We start from the raw sequence: 25,519 nt of genomic DNA on the forward strand, positions 1-25,519 counted from the left end.
CCAGTGAATATGTTTGAGCAATATGTCTTAAGTGGTGGCATTATTTGAATCTCTCTGTCAGCTGGTTTGTCAGATATGGAAGCATTTAATGAATGTAACTATATATAGCATGTAATAAGAGAGGGATTTTATACTATTCCCTGTCAAAAAATCTTCACCTTGTTGCAGTCATCGACAGGTTTACCTTTGTGTCATAAATTTATTTAAAACTTCAGCTGTGTTACTTCTTATTCAGATTGATGGAAGTCAAGTCAGAGTAATGCCTATATTTTTTTTCTAAGTATTTCCTGAACATTTGTTATGGTTAAGTGCTGACAGTTTGCTAAATGTTGTACAGGATCCAAAGGAAGCCGTGCTTGTCTTTAAGAGCTCGTACATTGAAGTCCTCATCATGTTTACCCTTACTTGTATAAGAAATCCTTACTTTCAGAAAGAATTTCCTTATGGAAGATGGGAGTGCAGTCACATAAAGGAGGATTTCCCATTAGGAGCTGGGATCCGGTAGCCCAAAATTAGTTTGTGGTAAAGTTTAGGTACCTGTTTTTAGTGTTTAGAAATGTCTTATGCAAAACATACTGAGCAGAAATGCTGCTAGCATCTCAGATTTTCATGGAAAGCACAACACTGGAAATACTAGGGAGGCACAATATTGAGGGGAAGCACATTTTTGTTTTGGAATTGCTATCCTCTTTCAAAGAGAGAGAGAGGGAGGGAATGGGAGAGAATGAGAGGACCTGATGCCAAGACTGTTGTATAAATATAAATCTAAATATAATATAAATCTGTGTTATTAATGGCTTTGGTATACCAGTTTCATGGGAGTTATTTTGATAATCCAGTATTGTGAGAATCTGAAACAACCTCATTCCAGAGGTAGTGTTGTCAGGTTTCTATTTCTGGTACTTTTGATGGTCGTAGTGTTAACAGATGTGATAGTACTTTAAAAAGTGCAAACTTAACACGATAGCGTATGACTGAAGTTATTTCCCCTTGGTGTTTGATATTTTATTTTTTAGTGTTTTATTAATGCTTCAGATGCAGATGTGCTGGTCACAGCCATGAGTTGTAGGATGTAAATTTGTTTCACTGAAGTCCAGGTATGCTCTGACTCTTGGATATTGCTGAAGCACTGCAAATTTTATGAAAAAGATAAATTGAAAATACATGGTGTCATTGTCAAGATTATTTTCTTTTTCTTCTTTTTCTTCTCTTTTTCTTTTAGTCTTTTTTTTTTCTGTCTCTTTTTTTTTTCTTACTCCAGCAGCTAAAGGAAGAATACTTGAAAACATGAATCTAAAGTGACTTAGAAACAAAACCAATAAGAACATTGAATTTAAACCTATTATGTTTTTGTTACCTTAAAGCTGGTCAAAGTTATTTTATGGGCCCAGTCTGAAAGGCTGGAGGAGCTTGGCAGCTACAGCGCATTTACAGATGAGAATAAGTGGGGCTAGCTTTTGTTACCTGTGTTGAAAGCCTAGTTGAGCTCAAATTCAGCAGATTTTCTAAATGCTGCTAGGAATGCCTAGTTTTCTGAAGTGTGAAATTTAAAAAAACTTGTTTCTCTGTTTGTTTATTTAAATACTGGCAGAGATACTTAGACCAATCAATTAAACATTCTTGTTCTCACGAAATACACTAGATTTGATATGCTTGAATTGCAAAGGAATTCAGACAAAATAAGGGGAAAAGCTTCCAAAAGCAAAATAGTTAACCTTAAAATATATATATAAATGTTCTTGTGGCCATGAAGCTTTTAAAAAACTTCTAAAAAATTATGTCTGAAGATGCCACTCTAATAGTCATAGTTTACGGTGGTCATTCTTACTTATTTTTTCAGATGCTGCACTTCTAATTGTATCATAATTGATGGATGGATGTTCAACATATAATAATTGTTGGCAGAAGTCCCAGTTGAGACTGGTTTAACTGGTGTAGTGCATACTGACTCAGAGTATAATGAGTATATCATAATCATATCTGAATGCCATGGGCAAGAATGTTCAGAATCAGATTTTTATAGCTATAGAATCAGAAAAATCTGTTGGGGAGGAGAAGTGGTGGGGTTTTATCTTCAGGGAATTTCTGGCAACTCTAATGAAAGCTTTTGGTTGGCTGGTGCTGCTGTCAGACCTTGTTGCACAACACTGCTGGCGCCTGTTGGAGGTGAGGTCTGAGCATGAATTAATATGCAAGCTACATGTTACTCATTCTCTAGCAGAGGTCACTGGTAAGAGGATACTGCATTACTGTGCTATTGGCAACACAGATTTTAATTCGGAAATAAAATGGATGTGCAGTTCTTGGGAGGCTTTTCCTTGGTGTGTGTGGTTGTGAGGCCACCTCCCTCATGTGCTGCTTGTTGACTTTTCCGGGTAGAGGATAATCACCAGATCATTTGTTCTGGAGGAGCACTGTCATTTAATGTTATTGTAATTAGGCAAGAACTAGGTTGACTCTGAGCCACCAAATTGCCCTAGTGTCTATTTTTTAACTTGGAGTGAGCACTTCTAGGCACCCTCTGGATTATCTCACATAGCTCTTTAGAGTTTAAATAGCAACCCCATCTAGTTAAAGCAAATAATGGAAAAAGTTGGTGTTCCATCCACTCTTGTTACTGACAGTTACCAAGATCCAGGAAACAGGTATTTGCACTTATGTTTATTTGTCTGTGGTTTTGGCTTGACAGAGCAGTAAGGCTGAAATGGCCTTTTTGTTAAACATACTGGCTTTGGGAATCTTCTACCATTTTGCATCAGAATAATTTGAGACTTCTCATCCTGAATGTGGGGTTTCTGTTGTTGTTTTTACTGTTGGGGTTTTTCCTTGCTCTCTTGTTTACTGGCTAGTGCAGGGTGTGTGGCATCATGATTCCTAATCCTAATTCTCCTGCTGACTGCTGATAGAGTATTAAGCAAGTTGCTTCATAGTTTTGTATTTCAGTTTGCTTTCAGAGCACCTTATGGTGGTGATATAAGTGATTTTATCTGTTACTATACACTGAGATTCTGGATTAAAAAATAGTATATGCTTTAATAATGACAAAGCAAAAGGTTTGCCAATTGGTTGTTTTGATTTCATGTATTAAAGATGTACTTTAGCTTGTTCAAATTTGTAGACTCTGGGCTGTTCACTGCTAATGTTGTTTCTTCACTTAATTGTTACTGGATCACCAGTGATTGCAAACAGGTGGAAATGTTGTATAAACAAGGCTGTGAGACTTGAAACTGTTCATCTGTTTAGATGGTTATATTTAAAGTCGCTTCAAAATGATCAGTTCACTGAGGTGGAAAACTAGAACGAATCTTAACCAGTCTGAAAGAGCTCTTTGCATGAAACACAACTGGACAGGCCACGTGTGGTGTTTCCATGTACTGGGTAGCTCTGCAGGCTCTGCTGGCCATGGTCTGTCCTCGTGTGTCTGAGCAGCCTCCTCGGAGCTGTGTGGTGGCATGTGTGTGACACAGGGCAGCGTGTGGCTCTCTCTGGTTTGTTTTAGTGCTTTAGACACTGGAGGGGGGAGAGGGAGTGTGTCAAGTCTGTAGAATGGGTAAGCTTATAAAAAAGCACACCACTTGCCAAATTAATAATAAAGAAATTACATTGTAAATGTCCCATGATCCTTAGCTTTAATAGTTTCAGGGAGCAGACAAGTGTTATTTTGGGATGGAATCCATATGTGAGCTTCTTGGCACTTTGCTGTTGCCTGGGAAGAAAACCCAAACAATGAAAATAGAAATGGCCAAGGCTCTCTCTTTGCATCTGATTCCTGCAGAATTTCGGAGGGAAGTGCTCATAGCTGCATTTCTGGATACAGCCTCATCAAGCTTTGAATCCAGTTACTGGATTTTCCAGTTTAATGTCACTGCAACTGTGCAAGGACATTTAGACTTGTGAAATTGTGGGGCATGGTGTTGGAAATGTTATTAGAAGTGGCCAGGAAATTTTTATGCCCTTTCTTTGTTTCCCCTGTCTGATATTATTTCATCCCCATAAGTTATCTCGAGCCCAAATGCTATCTCTAAATACGATTACAAATATTCAGAATATCCATCTTTGGTTGAAGAAGGAATAAAATATAACTCCAAAAATCTAGAATTAAAAAATTAAACCGAAATGGTATGATAAAAAATGGTATATGGAATGGTCAATACCTACCTAAAGAGGTAGGACTTAGCAAAAGAACAATTTCATTGGTTTTAAAATTTAAGACAGTTTATTTCTTCTCTAAAGCAGCTACCAAAACATCCAGCGCCCAAAGATGAGACAATTGGATGATATGGTAGTATCTTCTTTAGATTGCTCACAAGCTTTGTACCAGATAAATAAGGTCAGTGGGGAAGTTTGCTGCTGCTGATGGAAGTCACCTGAGACCAGAACTATAATGTCATGCAGTGACACAAGTCCCCAAGCAGACCACATCTGGGGACTAGCTGGTCATACTGAGAACATGGAGTTGTCATAACAGTAGAAGGATGTTTATTTCATTATTCGCCTTTTTAAAGAGGCCACGGGGACCTTGGGCGTGGGAGACTATTAAAAGCTAATCCATTTAGTTACCATTATTTCTTTTTAAATCTTCTAGCTTATTAAAGAATGGAAGTTGTCCATAAAGCAAAGATTAACCAAAGTTCCTAAACCCTGAGTAAGCGGGAATCTGAGCCTTCTGGCTAGTTAGTCCCTGTTTTGTGGTTGGCTCAAGCCCAACTGTCCACCACAGGCTTTTTTAAACACACATGCAAGTCATGCTTAGCCAGCTCCCACTGTATTTGCTGTTCCACTCAGCAGTGTTGCAATTTTTTTTGTATTTATTTAATTTCCAGTGGAACACACTGCCCAGAAAAATGCTAATTGCTGCAAGGTATTTCTAGACACATTTGGAAAATTATTATGAAGTGCTCTGTTCCAGAAACCTTGCCTCACATTGTTCATTTTCATTTCTTTGCTATGAGGAATTGGTAGCCATGTGCCAAGTTCCTCCTTAATTGTAAAGTTCTGTGCATTTTGTTTATTTTGCTGTTCAAACTACAAGACTATTATACATGCAAATTTCACTCAGGGCATACAATTCTTTAGAGGTTTTGCACAAATAAAATAAAAACATTTCTCCTTCTCTGTGTTTGCTCTTCTCCAGTGTTACTTGAGAAGAGTTGGGATTTAGGTTCCTGCTTCACAATTGAAAACCAAGATCAGTTCTCTTGTAAAAATATAAAGGACTATGAATTGCAGAGTTGTGGCTATGAGGGCTGTGTGGCTTTCCTGCTGCATGCTCAGCATTTCCTTCTTCCTTGCAATACAACACATTTTTCTCTTACCCAGCACAATCCATAGAGCTCAAAAAGAAAATAAATACTGTAGTCATTGAGAGCCTTCTGCTGTGGCCAAGTGCAGGGTTTAATCTTTGAGGAAGAACTCCTTAGAGAGGAAACATGCTTCGAGGTCTCCCTAAAACAGCTCCTCAAGTCTGTTTTTCCAAAGGTGGGGATCTGTGCCAGGCTGAGCCACCCCAAATCCAGGTGCTGCTCCCCAGTCCCAGCTGTGCTCAGAGAGCCCATGGAGATGGGATATTGTCCCTGGAACCGCCTTCCCCACATGCTCCACACCTTGTGTCACTCCAGCCACACTTACAGGGAGTCCAAAATACAGGAGACTTGCAGGGATATTCCTCAGAGCAGAAATGTAAAGCTTGGGTTTTCATCAGGAGGAAACGATGCAGGCAAGAGAAGGGCAGTGTCCCGTTTAAGGAGATGCTCTGGGTGTGTACAGGTGTGGAACTGGGTTTAGGCAATACTCACCTCTGCCTCAGCACAGGGAATGCAGAGGGTGTTCTCATGCTGTGCCTGCAGTTTGTTTTGTCTTAATGCCCAGTGCTGTTAAGTTTTTAGAACAGCTTAAATTTTAACTCTAGTGCTTCCAGTTGAAGTGACTGTTTTCTAAATGGAAAAAAAAACAAATTCAGGGGAAGGGAGAGTGATTCTGATTCTGGCAAGTGGAGAAATTATTCTGCATTAAAACTTCCCTGCCTAAAAATGTTAGATAATTTTAGTTTTCCTCTTATTCTGACATTATTTATACTGTTTGTAGTCTGGAAGCTTCTTTGATTTTTGTTCATCTGGATGAGCTGTAAAAAACTTGTTATTTCATCCTTTCCTTTCATGACCAGAGGATCTTTTCATTCAGGTAGTCAAGGTTCTTAGGGCCCTCTGGTTGCTCTTGCTTTATAGTCATTAAAAAAAAACTCTTGTAATTTCTCTATCACATTTGTTCTGAGGAGATGTTACCTTTTTGTAGCCAACAGACACAATGTCCGGTTGAATGGGGCTTGGAGAAAACTGATCTGGTGGAAGGTGTCCCATGGCAGGGGCTTGGAATGTGATGATTTTAAGGTCCTTTTGACCCCAAACCATTCTCTGATCCTGTGATTTGATCAGTATTCTTGTAGTCAGGCTGAGTGTACTTTCAATTAGAATTTAAGAACAGCTTTGGAATGGGCTAAGTCTGCAGCTTCTGAGAAGCACCTGGCTCTTCCCAGAAACTGTGCTAGAGATTTAATCTCAGCTTTTAATTTTAGTTTCTAGGACACTGCAGATATTTACTACTTTGAGTAAAAACCCCAAATTAAGCTGGTCAGTTTCTGGGAATAAATATTTGTAAGTAGCTACTTACTCCCTTGTGCCTAGGAGAGCACTGTTCATGGGAAATTTCTTTATCAGGATTTAAAACTGAGGTCCTGAGTGCCTACAAAATAAACCAACATCTATCTTGGCCTTCACAAGAGAAATAAAAATGGTCCTTTTTTTTTTTTTTTTTTTTTTTTACCACTGTTTAGTCTGCATTTAATCTGCCAAGGCATATGCAAGTTTAAATTCATTAAAGTGTTCTCATTTCCTGTCCTGAACATGTTGTATAATAACCTTCTTTGGCTTTTTTTGATATTTGCTCTGTCTCACTCCAGCAGTGGTGGGTGAAGTAATTACCACATCAGATCAGTTGGTAGCATGCCTTGAAATCGGCCAGGTTGGGGTGTGATCAGACCCTGCCAGTGCAGTTTATAGGTCATAGGTAATAAGTGCAAATTGGTGGAGAAAGAGGCATCTTCACCAGCTGTTACCAAAGGGCGCTGCTATGGTAATTTTCCAAAAGACTTATTTTGGAACAAAAATATACTAATGGGTGGTATTTGTTTTGTTGTTCAGAAAACTTTTCCAGATCTTCAGTCTCAAGGTTATGCTGGTTTTGAGTTCAGTTTCTAAATACTACAAAAGCAAGGGATGACAATCTGTCAGAGGTTTTGTGATCTTTCCATGGGTTTTGGTCAGTTTGGTGTCATCATCATCTAAACACAGGCAGGCTGGACTGGAGCAGATCTCTCGGGTCACAGCTCCCTTGTTTCTGCCTTCCACAGGCACTGTCATATTACCCTTTTTGTGAGTGCATTCAGCTGTGTCTTAGTACTTGCAGTTTTTGTCCTCATTTGGGAAACTTACCAAATGTTGCAATTCTGAAACGATCTTGTGATCTTCTTTAAATTTCACTTCTTGCTCCTGTCCTGTAAAGACAGTCAGAAAACCGTGCTGCAGGGATTAAGCCTAAAGGCAAGAGCAGGAGAACTGGACTCTCCAGGTCAGACAAAAAATGTTGCTGGTGTCTCCTGGAGGTATGTTATTCCTTCTTAAAGCTCTGCATTCTCAGAAACAAGCTGCACAAACATGAGATCAGAAATTATGCTTGAATTAGCTAATAAATAATGTTTCCTGGCAGCAGCAGCAGCACCATGTAATCATATGCATTATACAAGGTATCAGACTGTATTTAGTACTAAATAGCACTTCTCCGTGGTCTCTTGTAAATCAGAGCTGTCTCGATGTTAAAAGACAAACAGGGATTTGGATTGCAGATTCAGATAATTTGCTCCACCTACTCAAAAGCCAGCTATTTCAGGAGCGAATTTTAGTGACTTACGAGCCCATCTCATATTTCCAAAAGGCATTTCTTTACCGGTTTCCAGTGTTCATCCTATCACTTTGTCTTCTTTAGGTAATACATAAACCTATTAGAAAAGAGCGTCATCTATAACCTCCAAGGCCCCTTAGTGACAAGCCCCATTGTCAAAGGCAGGCACTTTGCCAGGAAACAGTGACTCCCAGAGAGAGTGTGCAAGGTTGGAGGGAAAGTACACTATTGCCAGAGAAACTGTATTCCAAATGGATTTGTGTGGAGCAACAACAATATCCAGTGACTGGTTAAATTAGCCACAGATGTGCTTCCTAGAACACTGTCCAAGAAGATATACAGTACTTTAAGGCTTGGTTCAGGCATAATGATCTTCTGAAGTCAAATCAGATCCAAGCAAAATTGCATGGGTACCAGGGAAGCTTTAAAGGAATTCTGTAATATGATTCAGACAAGTAGATGAATCAGACTGCTGCGAGCTGAGCGAGGAGCGCATCGGTGAGAGATGAGGTAAGAGGACCGCGCAGCAGCCCGGGCTGAGCAGTGCGCTGCTGAACTCTGCGCTGCGGCAGATTGGCAGGGCCGCTGGAGCGGGCGCGCTGTGCCGGCCACCTGCCCGGAGCAGAACCTCCCCGGGGCTCCTTCCAGCTTCCCCAGCTTCCCCAGCTCTCCCAGCTCTCCCGGCTTTGCGAACGTGCAGCGCTCGGCTGTGCGCTTGCCGTCTCCATTGTGTCTCGCTGTCCCTGAGCCGCGCCTCCGGCCCGGCAGCGCTGCCGCTGCCGCATCCTAAGAGGATGATGACTGCGCTCAGGGCAGCGCGCTTAGTAAATATTTGGGGAATTTTCACGTGCTGAAATCAGAGTACAAGTGAAGGCTCTGGGACTTTTCTCATGCGGGAGAATTTTGTCTTGGCATCACAGCTCGAGCAGTGCATGGGATTTCGGTCTGAGATGGGTGTGGAAAAGCTCAGCTTCCCTGCCACAGATGAGTTCTGACTCTGATTTTTAAAGTTCAGATAAGCCAGTGGAAAGAAATCCCGTTGAATTACAGATCTGCTTTATGCTTTAAAGTTCTGGGGAAACTTAAGCAGCTTAGTTAGTGTCGTAGTTGGAACAGGAAGCAAGAAAAGCTTTTGTTGTATTCTCTGAGCTATTTCTTTACCCTGTTACTTACTTGAACTAAATTGAATATCATGTATTAATGCTGTCATCTAAAAGGGCCTGGAAGCATTCAGCCTAGAGTCTCTTTGTAGTAAGCATTAATGATAAAAGTTGAATTTACAAAATAAGAGTTGGCAAGTTTCAGAGGAGTTATAAATAAAACATTTTCACAATAGAAATGGCATATCTTGTGTATGGAAATTTTTCTCAGTTACTCTTTTCCAGAGCTTTATTACACATTTTTAATGGTATTGGTGAAAATGTGAAAATGGATCTGTTTGGGTTTGCTTTGAATTTCCAGATATAGTTCCAAATAGGAGGCAAATGCTGTGAATTTATTCACAGAAATTATTTTATTTTCCTTCTTACCTCTTACTAATAATATGTTTTAATCAAACAAATTATATTGCTTTGCATCTGCTGCTTCCTGTTTCATATCCTTTGAGGTCTGCATTCTGCTTCAGGAGATTTTGCACTTGTATTCTTAGGAATTTTTGCAGGTCACATGGAAGGCCGTGTGTGTGTGCATGCATGTGTGTATGTCTTTGGACAGCATACCAATAATTAGAATAATTCCGCAAAGTCATGGCTTTGCTTCAGGAGAACTCGCAAAAAATGAGACTTGACTCTGTTTTCAGGTATATTTGCTGATTTTGACCTATGGAAGCCAGACATCCTGACAGTGGCAGAATGTGTTTGTTCTAAAACATGAGTATTTTGAAAATGCTCGTACCTCTGGTGATATTTCTTCTCTCTTTTCAGGGTCTTTGTAAACAGAAGCTTAGCCATGGAAAAGATAAAGTGCTTTGGTTTTGATATGGACTATACACTTGCTGGTGAGTATCTTCTTAAGTTTTTTGAACACTGACTTTGTTTGGAATATTGCTTCTTGCTGAGCAAAAAACAGCAAAAAGCTGATTGGGCTACTCCAATTAATAGGTGCTTCTTATATTAGTAAATGTATCTTTCACTATTTTTTGCACTTTCATGTTAGGTGTTTCCCTTAAATTTGTTATCTGCAAGCTGTATTTGGTCACAAACCACGTTACTGTGGTACAGTTTCAAGTGGTTATGGGTGTCGAGAAAACCAAAGCTTAATAAGTCTGCTTCCTTAGATTCCACTGTATTTTGACAATGCCCCTTGTGCATGCTTGGCTTTGAATAACAAGGTGATTTCTTTCATCCTTGGTGCATATAGCAGGCTACACCTTTGGCCAGCAGGTTCTCCTAGTCCTGAAAGAGTGATTTTTGAATAGGTTTTCCTCTTTCCTCTTTCCCCCAGAGTTAGCCACATCAGTGACTCATTTTGAGAAGAGGCATGACAGGGGCAGTGCCTTGTGTCAGCTGAATGAGTTAATTCATAAAGCTTTGCCCATTCTTTATGACAGAAAAGCTTTGGGAGGTTGCATAAGATCTTTTGGTTTCATAAAATTGTTTGCATGACTTCCCCATCTTTCAGATACTCAACAGGCAAGTTCCCTAAAACTTTTGATGAGAGGAAATAAAGCTACCATTTTCTTCATAGTCAGACTTTCATGTTATGTATTTTAAGGAAGGAAGAGATAAAAAGCTTACTTCCACTTTCCTAGGTTATAGTATCACACAGGCTGTAACTGAGAATGTCATGTACCATCCTGCCTTCTTTCTCATTACCACTTCAAAGGTTATGGATAAAAAGTTCCTATCACCACTAATACTTCAGTTTAGAGTTGTTGTGTATATGAACTGAGAAAATGTGAGGTAGAGTGTCAGGGTCACCTAATAATAGGTTAATGCAGTATGTCAGCTATGGTCATCTGGTTACTGTGTACTGAGAAGGAATGAGAGATGAGTGATGTGGCTGGGGACAGTGTGAGGGTCAGAGCTGGGGTCAGAGGCTACGTGAAGGGCAGGAAGGTTTCCATAGGCTCATGGTTCAACTGCAAGGAGCAGTTTTGGAGATTGTGGCAGGTAATCGTAGTTTATATTTAGATCAGTTCCTTGTGTTCTTTTATCTACAAGGAAGTAGTTACATATAAAAGGTTTGGTTGTTACCCACCTTATTTATACATCTGTTTAAAGTTCTTGCCACTTTTTAAGTCATGAAGTGTGTTGTTAATATGAATATGTGCTGAATATGACTGCAGGCACGTGCTTTCTGTTCGTGTTTCCCAGCTGTGATAGTCTTGTGGCAGTGCTTTTAAGGGGTGCATGAAAAACAGTTCAAGAATAAATGCTTAAAAAAAAAAAAAAGAGAAAAAGTTGTGGGTTTCACTTCAGTAACAGAAAAACAACTTCTGTGCCATTTGCAAAGGAAGTGGTGGCACTTCCCAAGGACCCAGGTGATCCCAGTGGGACTGGTGTGGAGCATGAAGTTTGTTGCTAATTTTCATCCTGACGGAAGGACAGCTTCAGCACTGTCTTCACTTATCTGACTGTTCATTTTACTCAAAGTTCTTTGTTCCTGTAAACACAGAGCAAATGTGTTGTTATCCACAAAATGATGCTTGATTTGATGAAAGGGAAAAATGTGAATGTTTCAAGTATCCTAAAGCAGTACCAAGGACATAAAAAGCCTGGGGCTTCCAGATCACAGTGCTTCAGTTGAGCAGGCAAAGTCAGTGCTTTCGGGGGAGTTGAGAGAGAGGGTGTGAGGCAGAAAAAGAAATGGGATGTGGTCTGAGCAGAAAACTGGAAATCTGGACCCCTCCTGGGGTAAGCTGCTGTCCTGTGACTTCTTCCATGGTACAACAGAGATAATAGTTGCAGATCATTTCACTAGGAGTTGTGAGAATGTAATAAGGTTGGAAAACCTTTTGCAGGTGGAAAAACATTATGACTGCTAAGTACTGTTTCCCTTTTTTCCACTCAAACTAGAAATTAACCTTTGTAATTACCTGTTTATTTTCTTATGTCTCACAGTCATCTTTTCCTCTCCATGTGGGCATTTATTATCTGACCATTATTAGCTACTTGTAGCTTGCATACAAGAAAAAATACTATCCACTGCAGGGGCTTTAAGGAGTGCAGTGTTAGAATATGATTACAATTATAATAAATTAATTTGAAATGATAAAGAAGAAGTGGGACAAGTGAAGTATTACAGTAATATGCTATAGTTAGTGCATTCATGAGACCCTGTTATGTTTTCTGATTGGTCACGTTATCCTTTATCCACTCTTTCACATGGACATGCTACTTCTCTTGATTAAAAAAAGAAAAAAAAAAGTAAAAAGCCAGTTTATGTGTAATTTAACATCTGGAAATGGTATCTGCATACCAGATGGCTCATGCTGAGCAGAAGCCTTTTGGAGACCATTCAAAACACATAAATAGGCCAAAGAAAAGAACAGAAGCATCTCCAGTGTCATTAGCTCCTTGTCTGCATTTGTACTTTCAGATATTGCTAGGTTACTTTTCTGTAGACCTCTTTAAAATATCCAAGCACAGTCTTCATATTCAACAACTTCAGGCAGGCAGAGTCATTGACCCTGCCAAAATCTGTATGTGACATCCCCTTCTGTTGTGTACTTTCACATCAGAAATAGACTGATGGCAGTCATACATTTGCCATCTCAGAATGATTATTTTGATACACATTGAATTATCTGTCTTGTAAAGAAGTACTCCTGTCTTGTCTCTTTCTTCTTTCCAAATCAATGACCACTGGTAGCACCAAAAGTCTTCCTTAGGAGGTGGTTCAGCAGTCAGAATCATTCATGTGTATTGAACTCTAGAAGCTTGAGACAGTTTTATTCCTGTACCTTATGAATTTAAGGACACAGATCTACTTACAATAACCATCTTTTCTGTCTAGAATAAACTAATTTTGGTAGGGACATGGCACTTCCATTTTGAAGTCTGTAGTAACAGCTACCATGCACATGCTGCAGTGATCATGTTCTACTACCAGCATGTCTGAGAATGTCAGCTTGCCAGCTGAGAGCAGTGTTAGAATCATCATGTTACATTGCACATAAAGTACAATTTCATGTGTTATTTTATAGAGTAGTACTTCTTAGAGGTATTAAATTAAAGAACATTTAACTCAGAATTTAAAAGAATTCAAGGCTATCACATACAGCATTTGCACAGTGATTTTGTTCGCTTTCAAGCCAAAATTGGGTCAAACTTAGAATTTTTGTAAATAACTCCTGTGTTCCCTGATTGTGCTTGTCTCTTTCCTTGCATAGGGCTGAGAAACACTGTTAATGGTTGGGTTGGGCAAACAAAGTCTTTTTGTGTAGAAGAGCCCAAAGGTTTTAGCTTTTTTGTCTGAGAAATGATGGACCTTTAATAGCTGAATTTGTAATCACAGTGATTACATCTAGAATTAATTTTGACTGCTGGGAAAATAAAATGAAAGCAAATTGGAATAACTCTCACAGGTTTTAGATTTCTTGTTTTCCCATAAAGGATTGTTATTTTATTCTCATGGAGTGAATAAGATCTCTTATGTGTATGGAAACTCCCAAATCTCCCTAGGTTAATGATCTAGATACACTAATACTAGAGGCTCAGAAATCTGTGTTATGTATGAAACTGGCTGTCCTCTTCCTATTCAGTCTGTTTGGGAATCACATTTAGTACATAACATAATGCTTTTTAAAGCTAGGTGTTACTGGGAGGCAAGTGGAAGGAGCAGGAAGAACAGCAGGGGTTGACTGTGGTTTGTGTGCTTAGTTAAGTAGTTTCTGTTTAAAGTCTTGCAGCAGTTGACACAAGCAGAGTCATCAGCTATTTCTGCCCTTGCTGTTAGTGGAGGTTAAGACAAGTTTCTGTGATGTTATGCAGCCCTTCATTCCCTGCCTCTGACCTTGCTGCCTGCCAGCCTGGGAGCGAGGCCCTGCCGGTTCCCTACGGTGCCCTTGTTCCTTGGGAAGCCTCGGTGTTACAGCAGGGCTGAATTTGCTGTCAGGACAGAATTGAGGATTATTGAATGATTCCTGTTTAAATTAGAAAGATTGAAGGTCCTATTGCTGTTAATTTTTGTTTGCTAAATAGTAGTTTCATTTATTATCTGAGTGATTCATCTCTGCTTATTCATCCAGCCAGAAGATCAACAGTCACCAACAATTCTGGCCTGCCTGCTTGTTTTCACCAATACTGTCAAAACTGCTCATGCTTTGATAGAGGAAAATGTTGCATGCAATCCAAAAGATTCACCGCCTTCTCCGTTTTGTGTTTACTGCTAAATGCTTAAAGTAAAATAAAGGTATGTCAGTGGAGAGTCTTCACTGTGACACTCACCTGAGCCTGAGGAGTTGGTGACACCCACTGGAAATGCAGCAGAGAGAGATTGGTTTCACACAGCATTTTATTTGGCTGCTTCCTACTCAGTATGAGCTACACTTAATTACTAGATCTGGATCCAAATAATGCAGGAGGCCTTGGCATTACCAGCTCTTAAATGGGACAGGCTGCACAATGAGGTGATGGATAGATGTCCCTTGACAGGAGCAGAACTAAAGCAGTGGGGTTCCCAAACTGGCTGTAATTTCACACTGGGCCGTTGGCAGATGGAGAAGGATAGTAAGTAAGAATTACAAACTCAATTGTGCTTGAAAAGATTCCTCTGTGACTGCTCTTCTTCTCCAAAAGTTACGGCCTTGTTGAAAGTTTATCTTCTATCTCTGAAGTAGATAAGAGGTAATATCAGTAGACAGGGTGCTTTCATTTGGAATGCTTTTCCTGTGCTTAATTCATTGCCGCTTCTGTGTTCTCCAGAAAGTGATAATGAAATTATCAATGGCTGCTGAAGACGGTTTCAATAAAAAAGGAGGGGAAATGAGGCTTGAAAAATGCTTGTTTTATTGTGTGCAAATGTGATCGATGCAACATAATCTGATTGGAATATAGCTTGTGTCCTGGAAACATTGTCAATTTATTGCCAAGGTTTGGTGCACTGCAAAGATTTTTATTGCAAAATTGCTTATGCTTTCAGCTTGTAGCATTTCCCTTCTCATCACATGGGAAAAGATACGGGAAAGACAGCTTTAGTCTTTCCCAACTCAATCCAAAGTGCAACATGCTTAAGCAGGTTTTGCCCTTTCCTCAGGTAGGTGTTTGTGTCAAAGCCATCCTTGGGGTTTGGAAGAGGAAATTTTTTCACACCCTAATTTCATTTTTGAAATGCTTTTCTTCCTGTTTGCTCTGGAAAAGATACACTCAGCCAGAAGGTAGAATTGGATTGTTGCTGTGATCTGGGAGAAAACGGTGACAGCAGAATTGAGAACTGGTTCTTCAGTCCATCTACTGTTGTTACTGTAGCTGAGTCTATCAGGCTCCTGTGTTTCAATTCTGTTTAATTTTCATGAGAAACGGGACTCATGAATTTGTACCTTGTATGAAAAAAATTCTGGATTGCACAAATGAAAAACAAATCATAAATGTGGGAGTTTTATACATGAAAGATTGAGCTGAATACTTAAACTACCGAGCATGTAGACAACTACAGTGTATCTGGATGTCAGTTCAGGTGCTGTTATTCTGTTTATTAGTGCTGAACTCTAGTGCAAATGTTCTAATGAGGCACTCCTGCTTAGGTTAAAGGTTTGCCGTTAGTTTCATCATGATGTAAGGCTTTCAAGCTCTTTTGGGGAGATACTAAGCAGTTTTGCTTCTTTCCCAGTTTGCTGGATAATGCAGTTCTTTGTGTCATAGAGAAATAATGTGGTGGCTGGAGAAAGGAGCTGGTAGATGTGCAGGAGAAGCCTTCCAACTCTCCTAGCCAGGACTGGGAACTGCCCTCACTGTTGCACATCTGCTGTCTGCCTTTTCACATTTGCACATTGCCAGTCTGACAGGTGCAGATTTTGCAGATTTCAGAGGCAGGGTTAGCCATTGGTGTTTTAAAGCTAAAGGCACATGGAGAAGCCAAATTGTTCCAAGTATGCTTTGAGCTGGATGTCTTTTCAAATACCAGTGCAGTGATTATTGTCCCTGCTCTCTTTGTGTTGCTGCTCTTCAGAGCCTGACCATTTAAAGCTGTGTAATGAGCAAATGAGGTCTGGAGCTGTGGGATCTCACATGCTGGCACTGGGAATGAGGAGTGGAGAGAGCATGTGTTGCTTGCTCTGTCCCAGTAAATCACTGACTGACAAACTGCTAATCTGCTGTCTGTGGATTCTTGAAGAATCAGAGTGATAAACAGAAGCTGCTGAAAGAATGAGTCTTCACAGTGTAAGGAGAGTTTCAAAAACTGCTATATTCTGTTTTCTTGCTCTTAAAAAGAAGATGATAACACCAAGCTGGGTCAGCAGGCTGTTAGTATACCAAGGCGAGCAAGACAATGAAAATAGGGAGGCATTTTTCAATCTAATCGACCCCTTATCTAGTAATCTTAATACCACAACAGAAGTACTATTAAGTTGCAAATACCCTTGTGATGACTCCAGCAGCTTACTCTGTAGGAGGAACCAAAGCTGAGAGTACAGAAGGCTTTAACTCTGATATCACATGTGTGCCGTTGCTTTGTGAATGCCTTATTTTAGCACTACAGAAAAACTTCTGTATGTGGCTTCTTGCCAGCATGGGCACTTGTACTGTATCTAAGCACAGGTGCACTCTGTTAAACAAATGTGTAGCCTTGGAGGCTCACTCTCTTCAGTGAATATGGAAAAAAATAAGAAGCTGAATCTGTTTGGATGCTGATAAACCTGAAAAATGCCTTAGCTATATTATATTAATGACTTCTAGACCTTTAAGTAATTTGCTTCTTATTTCTAGATGATCGAAAATTATGTTTGAACCTGAAGCCCAAGCAACTATTTCTTCCTTGTTAATAAGTCTTTACTGAAGAACTAAGCCCGTATTTTGGCACAGTAGTTTGTTTCCATGGAAATGCAGGGATATTTCCAATATGGGATTATAACTCACTGTGGGCTGTATCTGAGAGAGGTAAATTGTGAAGGCCATTTGTTAAGCACAAAAAGCATTCTCTTGTGTCAGAGAAACTAAAAATTTCCTGTGAAAGGACAGGTGACTGTAGTAATTTTTAAAATATTAATCCAGTGCAAAGGAAAGTTACACCAACTATTAAAATATAGACAAACTGAAGTTTCCTTGAAATGCAGTCTGAGTTGCTTCTCTCAACATGCACAGTGTGACCTCAGTGCTGCTGTTCTTACCTCAAGCCATTCATTTTTATTCAGCAGAAGAAATCTTTCCAACACTAAGCTCTGCTCTGCCAGCCTCTGAGGCATATTCAGCCAGCCCAAATCTTTGTTACAGTGAAGGCAAACAAAGTGCAGCAGCAGAGCACTAAAAATATCTGGAATTTACCAATGAGAGCACTAATAAGCCTGTTTTGGGAAGAGTTAAAGCTGATGATTCTTGACAACACTTGTTTTTAATACAAGCAGAAAGGCAGCAGTAGAAACAACCTGAAGTGTGGACCCAGCAATTCAGAGCCAGGCTGCACATACAGTGCTGTGTCAGTCCTTGAAGCAGCAACAAATCCTGTCTTCACACAGCCTGTTAGCATGCAGAGCGGGAGAAGGGGAGCTGATACAGTTCCAGGTTAGAGGTTTTAGAGCTGAAAGCTGTGTTGTGTACTTGGGGATGTTTGCAGGAGCATTAGAGGGAAGGAATTTTCCACTGCTCTTGGGCTGCAGTGGGTGCGTTGCTGCTTTATGGGCTCTGCTGCGGCTGGGGACTGCAGAGCGCTGGTGCTGCTCTGGAGGGGAGCTCTGCCTTCCACCCAGAGCCCCGAGTTTGGCATCCTCAGAAAAGGGTGCCATGGAGCCACTGGAGCTCACATCCACAAGATTCAACCCTCTGATGAGTAGTGACCCTTGCCTTAGTTTCTGTTATCTGATTTACTGTCAAGAACATCTGTGGGCACAGTGCAAGATCCGGCTGGTCATGCAGGGCAGAGCAGCTTGTGCGTTAAGCATACAGAAGTATTCTGGGATGCACCTGGAGGTTTTGTCAAGGTGTTGTTTGCTGATCACTACAGACACATAATTTTTAATGAAATAGAAAAGGCACATTAAATATTGAAGTGTGCTTTAAAGCTAAGCTTTTTTGTCTTATTGCCCAGGTCACTACGGTGTTTGAAAAGGTTTCTATGGGTAAGTGAAAATTATACTCAATCTAGCAGCAGTTTATTCTCATTTAGACTGAAAAAAAAAATTCAAAGAAACAAACCAATGTTGCTACCCATTTTGTTTGGTATTATGAAAAGTCAATTTAAATATAGGCTGAAATGCTGCAATTCTGCTTTCCATAGTACCGTGCATTTTTATTTATGCTTTAGTGCTTAAAATCAAACCCCAGGCGTCAGGAGGACTGGAGACTGTTCCTAATTGGTTTTCAACTCATTTTGACTGTAGACAAACCCTTTATGGTCACAGTTCAGCCAAGTTCATGAACAAATGGCAAGTCAGAAGTTCACCATGTTCCTAATTGAAAACATGTGAGTTGTCCCATAGTTTTCATTTGGGATTTCTTGTGGTTGCAATCAGGCACGTTTACCACTCTGTTAACAGGCACTGAGCTCCCAGGTCAGCACAGCACAGAGGTGCTCGACTCCATTGCCTGCACACAGGGCACATGTTTATGTGGGCAGAGATGACCCAAACCATGCTGGACACACCAGAGCTTTAAATAGGAGTGTTTTTCCCTACATTGCCAGTGAGGATGCTGTGAAGTGAAATGCCTTCAATGGCTGTGCCAGGAGCTGAGGGTAACATTTAATGTGTCATAGGAAAGAGAGACACAAGGCAGGGGGATCTGGAGGTCTGTGCTTATCCCCATTCCTGGGATTGCCAAGCCAGCTGAATGTTTCTACAGAGGGTCCCACAGTACAGGTACGTCTGCAGGATCTGCAGTTCTCATGGGAAAAAAAATCCTCAGCTTTATTTCCAGTGCAAAGTGGCAGCACCCTGCCAGGGTGTGCAAGCCAAGCGTGAGTCTGGGCTCCCATCAGAGCTGAGCAGTCTGACTGCACTGTCACAACTGAGGGTAGTTAACACCCAGGTGTGAAACTTAAACATGATATTTCAGATTCCTTCCTGTGTAAGTAATGAATTATTTTAACATGGAGAGCAGCATAGCTTGAGAAACCTTAGCATTCCCCTTTTGTTGCATTTCAGTGGCAGTGAAAAGGCCCTGATTAGAAAAGGCCCTGTAACACAGAGGTTGAAGTCATTAGTATGCTGGAGCAGAAATCCTCCTCTTTTCCACTTGTGTATGAAAAGTGGCATTGCTCTGTAGCAAATCTTGAAGATAAGATACCCTGAAAGGAGGGTCAGTGCGTAGAGGTCAGACAGCATTCCTCACTACCTGGTTACTGCTGGGGATCATCAGACCTGTGGCCCTACAGCTGAGACAGACTTTCCTCATACTGTGGCAGTATGTGAAATGCTTGCCTAACACTTAGAAGTATATTTAATTGGTATTGTTATTTCAGTGGGGTTTGGTTTTTAATTGAGTCCAGTGTCCCAAACATCTCCAGGACTGGTCACTGGCTGCTTCCCTCTGTATTCTCAGCTGGAGTTGCAGGTCAGGTGATCAGAAGTGCCAGAGTATTTGGAGCTTGTGTGAAATAGCCAGTGGTGGTTTTATTGTGGGTGACTGTCACAGACACAGTGTATAGTGGACACTAAATGCCTGGCTTAGGGGCCATGTGCAGAGGAGATATTGACAGAATGGAGAGTTCTGGGGATAGATCTATGCTGTTCTGGGACACTAGGATCTCATTTGATAGACATTGTTGGGGCAGGATACATAGATATTTGTACTGTTGCAGGGAGTGGGTTTGTAAAAGGGGATCTCAGTCCTCAAGGCTTTAACTAAGCTGTTTTTGTCACTACAACACTGATATAAATCTATTCCTAATACATACTTGCATACTTGGAAAACCAAACCCACTACACATTACTTATTTGTGGTGCAATTCAGAGTAACACTTTAATCCTGCTCTGTAAGTCACGTTTGTGTTATTTCAGAAATGTATTTGTACAAGCTTAATTATGCATATTGTGCCCAAGACATATAAATCTGGATACCAGCTCTCTACCTGCCCATGTATGTCCCTAACTGCCTGATTTGCATGCCTGACTCACTGGAGAATAAACAGCAACTGAAGAAACCCGTTTTTAGTTATTTTACTTTCATTTCTTCAAGACTTAACACAAAGTAGTTGGGCTGCATTTCCTGTGCTTCAGTGAAAAGGCGAAACCCTGTGCATTATGTACCTACCTTTTGGCTTATTTGTCTTTGTGTGACCTCTGGAGAACCCAGAGAGTGGGTAGCATTTCTGAAGAGTGAGTATTTGTACAAGCTTTTTTGCAACCCTTTTGGAGGAGGTCATCACCTCCAGTTTAAGAAATACTGATCTTATCTGGACACCTGCAAGTCAACAGCACAGACAGGATGGGAAGACAGCACCTGAGTGGGGAAGGAGTCGAGACAGTGTGTACCCAAGGGATCAGAGCAGGGATGTCCCACCTGCAGGAAGCAGCTGCTCCTGTCAAGTGCCCTGACAGTGTGGGTTTGTTTTGGGGGGTGTCGCAAGCACCTTTCCCTGGGCTGCTCTTGCCTTCCAGCTGGGAGGAAAGGCAGGTGAGGAGTTGGCAGATGGAAGGGATGAAACTCCTTCAGGAGGTGGTAGGGCATCATAAAAGGGCAACAGATGGGGAAAAAATGTAGGCAGACACAAATGATACTTCAGGTCATCATTTAGTGGTCCTGGCTCTGCCTCTCTGCCTGGAGGAGCTGCTCTCACTGCAGGCTTCTGTTGTAGCAACCTCCTGAGCTTATTTTTCCCTTCCTAAACGAGGGTTCTGGTGAAGGAGAGCTGCTCCCTCAAAGCTGCCTCGGTGGTATGGGAAATCAGTGTGTTGTCACTGTTCCCAATTCAGGGCTTTTCCCAGCACCAAATCCATAGTGATTGGAAATGAAATCCTGCAGGCAGGACTGCAGTTTGAGACAGCAAATAGATCTGTCTCACAAATGGGAGACGACTGAAGCAGTGCAGAAAGGGGTCATTATTTTAACTTCAACTCCTGTTTCTCTCCCAAGATCCATGAGTACCTTGCAAGAACTGTTGGCAAGCCCTGGAATAAACCATGTTACATCTTCAATGAGAAGCGTCCTTGCCTGAATTTTTGTGTGTGGGAGCAACAAGGGAAGATATGGGCAGCCCCTAAAGGGTTTTCTCCTCCCCACAGCTTAAGCAGAGCCATCACATGCACTTCAGCCTTCCCCAGCTATTCATTTTGAAACAAAACAGGCCTTAAACGTTTATTTTCAGAGAAACCTTCCAGGAGGTCTGCATACTTTTGTGGGTCATTTTTGCAACATCATTCCAACCAGTTCAGCTTTGTATTTAGTGCAAATTGAATCTCAAAGATAATTCTTGATTACTCTGTGCATACCTGTAAGTTGCAAAGTATCTCTGGCGTTCTCCCTGTGTGTGCTTGCCAGCGAGAGCCCTGCAGTGCAGCTCTGTGTGCAGGTTTGGTGCTGGTTTATCCTGTGAAAGGCCAAGCAAAAGTGTGTCCCAGGGTACCTTTAAATGCAAATATGCCCCACAGACTGACCCGGTGTGCGAGGTTCTCGCTGGGAGCACCTTCAAGGTGTAGGGCAAAATTCTCTTCTCTGGTTCCCAGAGTAGCTGCTGACTCAGTCTCCCAAGTCTCCTGCATTGACACCTGCAGGCATTGTATGGTGTGAGTGTCCTGAAAGGAGTAATTTGTCACTGACTGACCATATTATGGTCCATAGGAATGGACCATAATGGCAAAGCCACAAAAAGAGCACAAGACCTTTTCTTGAACCAGTTGCTCTGTGTCTGAGAGAAACATAAAGGATTTGTATCACTTGGGCAATGTGCTTGTAGCCTCTTCCTCCTAATTATCCCTGAGCTGAAGATCTAAGACTGCTTTGTGGATATGAGGACAGAATTTTGCCTGTAGGATGCACGATTACCCACTGTGCCTCTTCTGTAAATCAGCTGTAAGTGTATTTGGAATAACTGCCAGACCAGCTTCTGAGTTTGCCAGCGGACAGAGCTCCAGCAGACACAGTCCCACATGGCACAGAGCTGTTGCAGTTTTAAAATCAGTCTGATTTTTTTCTTTAACAGGGGAGTCCAGTGTAACTCCGTCAAGCCTGGAGTGACACTCTGAATCTGCATCTGCCTCATGTGAGTTAAAATCCTGGCAGCAGCATTTTGCATAAGCTGGAGCCTCTGTAGAGAGCTTTTTTTTTTATTTATTTTTATTTATTTTTTTTTCCTTTTCAGGAAGGCTATAAAATTGTAAGGCTGTAAAATTGTGTATGTGTCTTGGCAGCAAAGGTAAACACAACCACACTAATGCATGAGAATTGCATACCTTACTGCACAACCCCTGCTCATTCCAGACCAGCTTCCCTGCTAGCACGTCCTATGTCAGTCAGGGATGCCTGCACTCATCACAGACCTGAAGGCTTGCAGTGTTCACTCTGGGGTACTGCTTTTTACCTTTTAATGGTGTATTGATAAGCCAAAAAATGGTATTAAGAGGAAGCTGGAGTGCTGTCAACTGGATTCTGTTTTTTTTAAATCTTTACTTGTTTTCTTTCCACCCTGGTTGCATAATCCATGAGCACTGGATGCTGATTGCCCTGTGCTGCTGAAGCATCTGCCTGTGTTGGAACAGGACTATTGACATAACAATTCCTCTGGAGCTGGGGACTTGGCTTTGTGGCAGAGATATGGCCATCAAGCAGTAAGAAAAAGAAATCAGAATGAGTTGTAGCACGTGCTTTGGTTTTACTGTCATCCCATGTATGTTGGGCAAGGATGGTGTGAAACTGTGTTTGTGGCTCTGCCTCCTCCCCTGTCACAGAGCTGGGAATGCTCAAAGACTGTGCCCTTCTCAGCTGGGTGAAAGAGCTGGGCACGGGAGACTGCATGGCACATAGCTGAATTCGTGATGTTGCCATGACACACAAATGATCTCCATCAGAGGTAACTGGATTCAGCAACTGGGTCTGAGGGAGGGGATATTCCAGCAAAGTTTAAAACCATGTTTTCATCATGCAGCAGAAAAAGTATTGATCTGTCCTCTCTACTCTGTTTCCTCATGGCTGCCTGAAGACATGAGAGAGAACAACCAGCCCTGAGTTCAATTTTGAAATAATAGAGTAACACCTGTAATTGGGGCATCTTCCCCAAATGTGCTGCCAGAGTTGCAGTGATGCCAGCCTGTCCATTCTTCATCTGAGGAGGTGGATGGTTTGTTTGCCTGGAGGAAGCTCCAGTTACTCAAATAGGCTTATGAGAAATGTCAGGGGGTTGTGGCTCATTCCAATTGCTGCAGCCAGTGCTGTGGTGTAGGGTGCTGTCAGGGTAGGCTCAGGGAGCTCTCAGTCACTTCCCAGCTGTGTGTTTAATTAAAGGAAAATTTATCTGGAACAGTAAGTATGCTGGTAACTAGAGAACATTTATTGTCCCTTTCACAAGTCCAGTTTCCTGTGTCTGTGTTTAGTTCATGTGTCAAGGAGAAGGCTCTCATTTCCCAGATATTGTGGAGTAGTAGAAAAATAGAGATGGGATCTGAGGCATGAATGAGCTAATAGTTTAGTTTTATTCAAAGAGACATCAAGGAAGCAAAATCTAGGGCTTGAGAGGTAAGGGGAATAACTGTCCCCACAAAAGAAATATTTAGATGAATCCTAATTAATGTACTGCCTCAGCAGAGACTTGGGATGATGAAGGCTGAGGCTGATACCTTTTCTTCAGTCTTTTTCCTAATGGTGCTTCAGCTTGTTTCCTTAGAGAGTTAAAAGGAGGTCTGTGGTGATTTTCTAAGAAGGAGGGGCAAATACAGAAAGAAATAAATTGAGTGAGGGTGTTTTGTGAGCAGCTGACCTTGTGTCCCACACAGCTGTTCCCTGGTGGAGTGTTAGAAAGATACACAGGTTGCTCATCAGAAAGCCCTACAGTTTCCCTGGAAAGGCTCTGCTGGAGCTGTTGATGAACCACTTCTGCTTGTCCAGAGGAGATGTCAGTGTGCTCCTGCCCAGGTTCCTGTCTGGACAGCATCACCATGGTTGGTGACTTCAGAAAGATCAGGGTTTCCTTGGAGAAATGTTTTGTTTGAAGTGATGTATTATGGATTAAGTTGGTAGCATGGTCAATTTCCCAGGGGGCTGAGAAGGAGGAACAGCAGCTTCATGGACAGAGCGGGGCATTGGCGCCTGTTTCACATAATGGGGAGCTTTACAGAGCTTTCACATTCTGACAGTATGTGCAGGTGTACTTATAAGAGTTTTCCCTGGGAAGTGCCTTTACTGTCCTGAATCAGAGGAATTCCTTGTTCCAGATGATGCTCTGGTGTCACTCTCACAATTTTGTTCATCACCTAACTGCCTATTGCTCCCTCCAACTCTAGCTCACTCCCCAGAATTACCTTGTCAGTCACTGCTTCCTTCATTAGCTGTACCTTTTGATTGCTTCTTCCTATCTATAGCTTAATCAATCCTTCCTCTCCTAAAGGATAGAAAAGACTACGTGCATTGAATGTTGTATCATGTTGTTGATGTTTGCCACTGGTATAATATTGCTTGGAGATTTTGATAACTGTTTTATTGATTTTAGTTATCTATTTAAGACCATTACAGGTTTGCTTATTACATTTTTAATGCTGTTAGTTTAATGGGAAAAATTAACTCTTGAGATTCTGGTACTTTTGAGGCTATTAAGAGAAACAGGAGCCCTCTGTCATGGGTACTGTGATCTCAGTCTTCTGGCAGTCTTGTTTCATCTAAAGTCATTGCCTTTTTTTTTTTTCTTTTTTTTTTTTTTTTTTTTTTTTTTTTTTTTTTTTTTTTTTTTTTTTTTTTTTATTTATTTATTTTCTTTCTTCTCTCACATTAAACTTCTGTATCCCGCAGTATATATATATATGCTGGTGGATACTGGGCAAAGTATAGACAATGTGTATTAATATAAATCATGAGGCCCACAGATGTGTTAGATCTCTCTCATGAAAAGCAGTCTGTCCTCTAATGAGTTTACTATGTAACTTGCACATTTTCGGCTAAATTTGAAATACTCAAGTGTTGGAGGCAGTTGGACCCCTTGAACCCATGGTGACCCTCATTGCAGTCAAGGGTTGTATTTATTTATCTTAGGACCAGTTTAAGACAGCAACATTATGGTATCCCACTCCTAAGGGGAAAGGAGCACCCAGGATTTGTAGGTGCTCGTGGTTGAAAGGAATGAGGAAAGTCAGGGGGTCCACAGAAGCTTACAAAGTTTTATTAGTAAATTACACTTGGCATGAGAATTGGTATGTTAATCCCTGACCTTCTAGTATAAGCACACAGCAGTAGGGTTTGGATAAAAGAGTAAGGTAAAAGGGAAGAGAGAAAGAGATGAATTTAAGAGGGGAAGAGAGAGAGAAAGGAAGAAAGTGAGAAAAAGAGATCAC

The 25,519-nt window shown here is 41.2% G+C and overlaps 1 protein-coding gene across 3 annotated transcripts in view; it reads left to right on the top strand.

Annotated features, from left to right (window-relative positions):
* Positions 1-25,519, top strand: part of NT5C2 (5'-nucleotidase, cytosolic II) — a 60,038-nt gene that overhangs the window by 19,339 nt on the left and 15,180 nt on the right. For all 3 annotated transcript variants that reach the window (XM_053948919.1, XM_053948918.1, XM_053948920.1), the window contains exon 3: positions 9,876-9,949. In XM_053948919.1, the coding sequence (XP_053804894.1) occupies positions 9,876-9,949 (74 nt within the window). The remainder of the gene's footprint in view (positions 1-9,875; positions 9,950-25,519) is intronic.

This window comes from Vidua chalybeata, chromosome 8 (genome assembly GCF_026979565.1).
Source record: "Vidua chalybeata isolate OUT-0048 chromosome 8, bVidCha1 merged haplotype, whole genome shotgun sequence".
Lineage (NCBI taxonomy): Eukaryota > Metazoa > Chordata > Aves > Passeriformes > Viduidae > Vidua > Vidua chalybeata.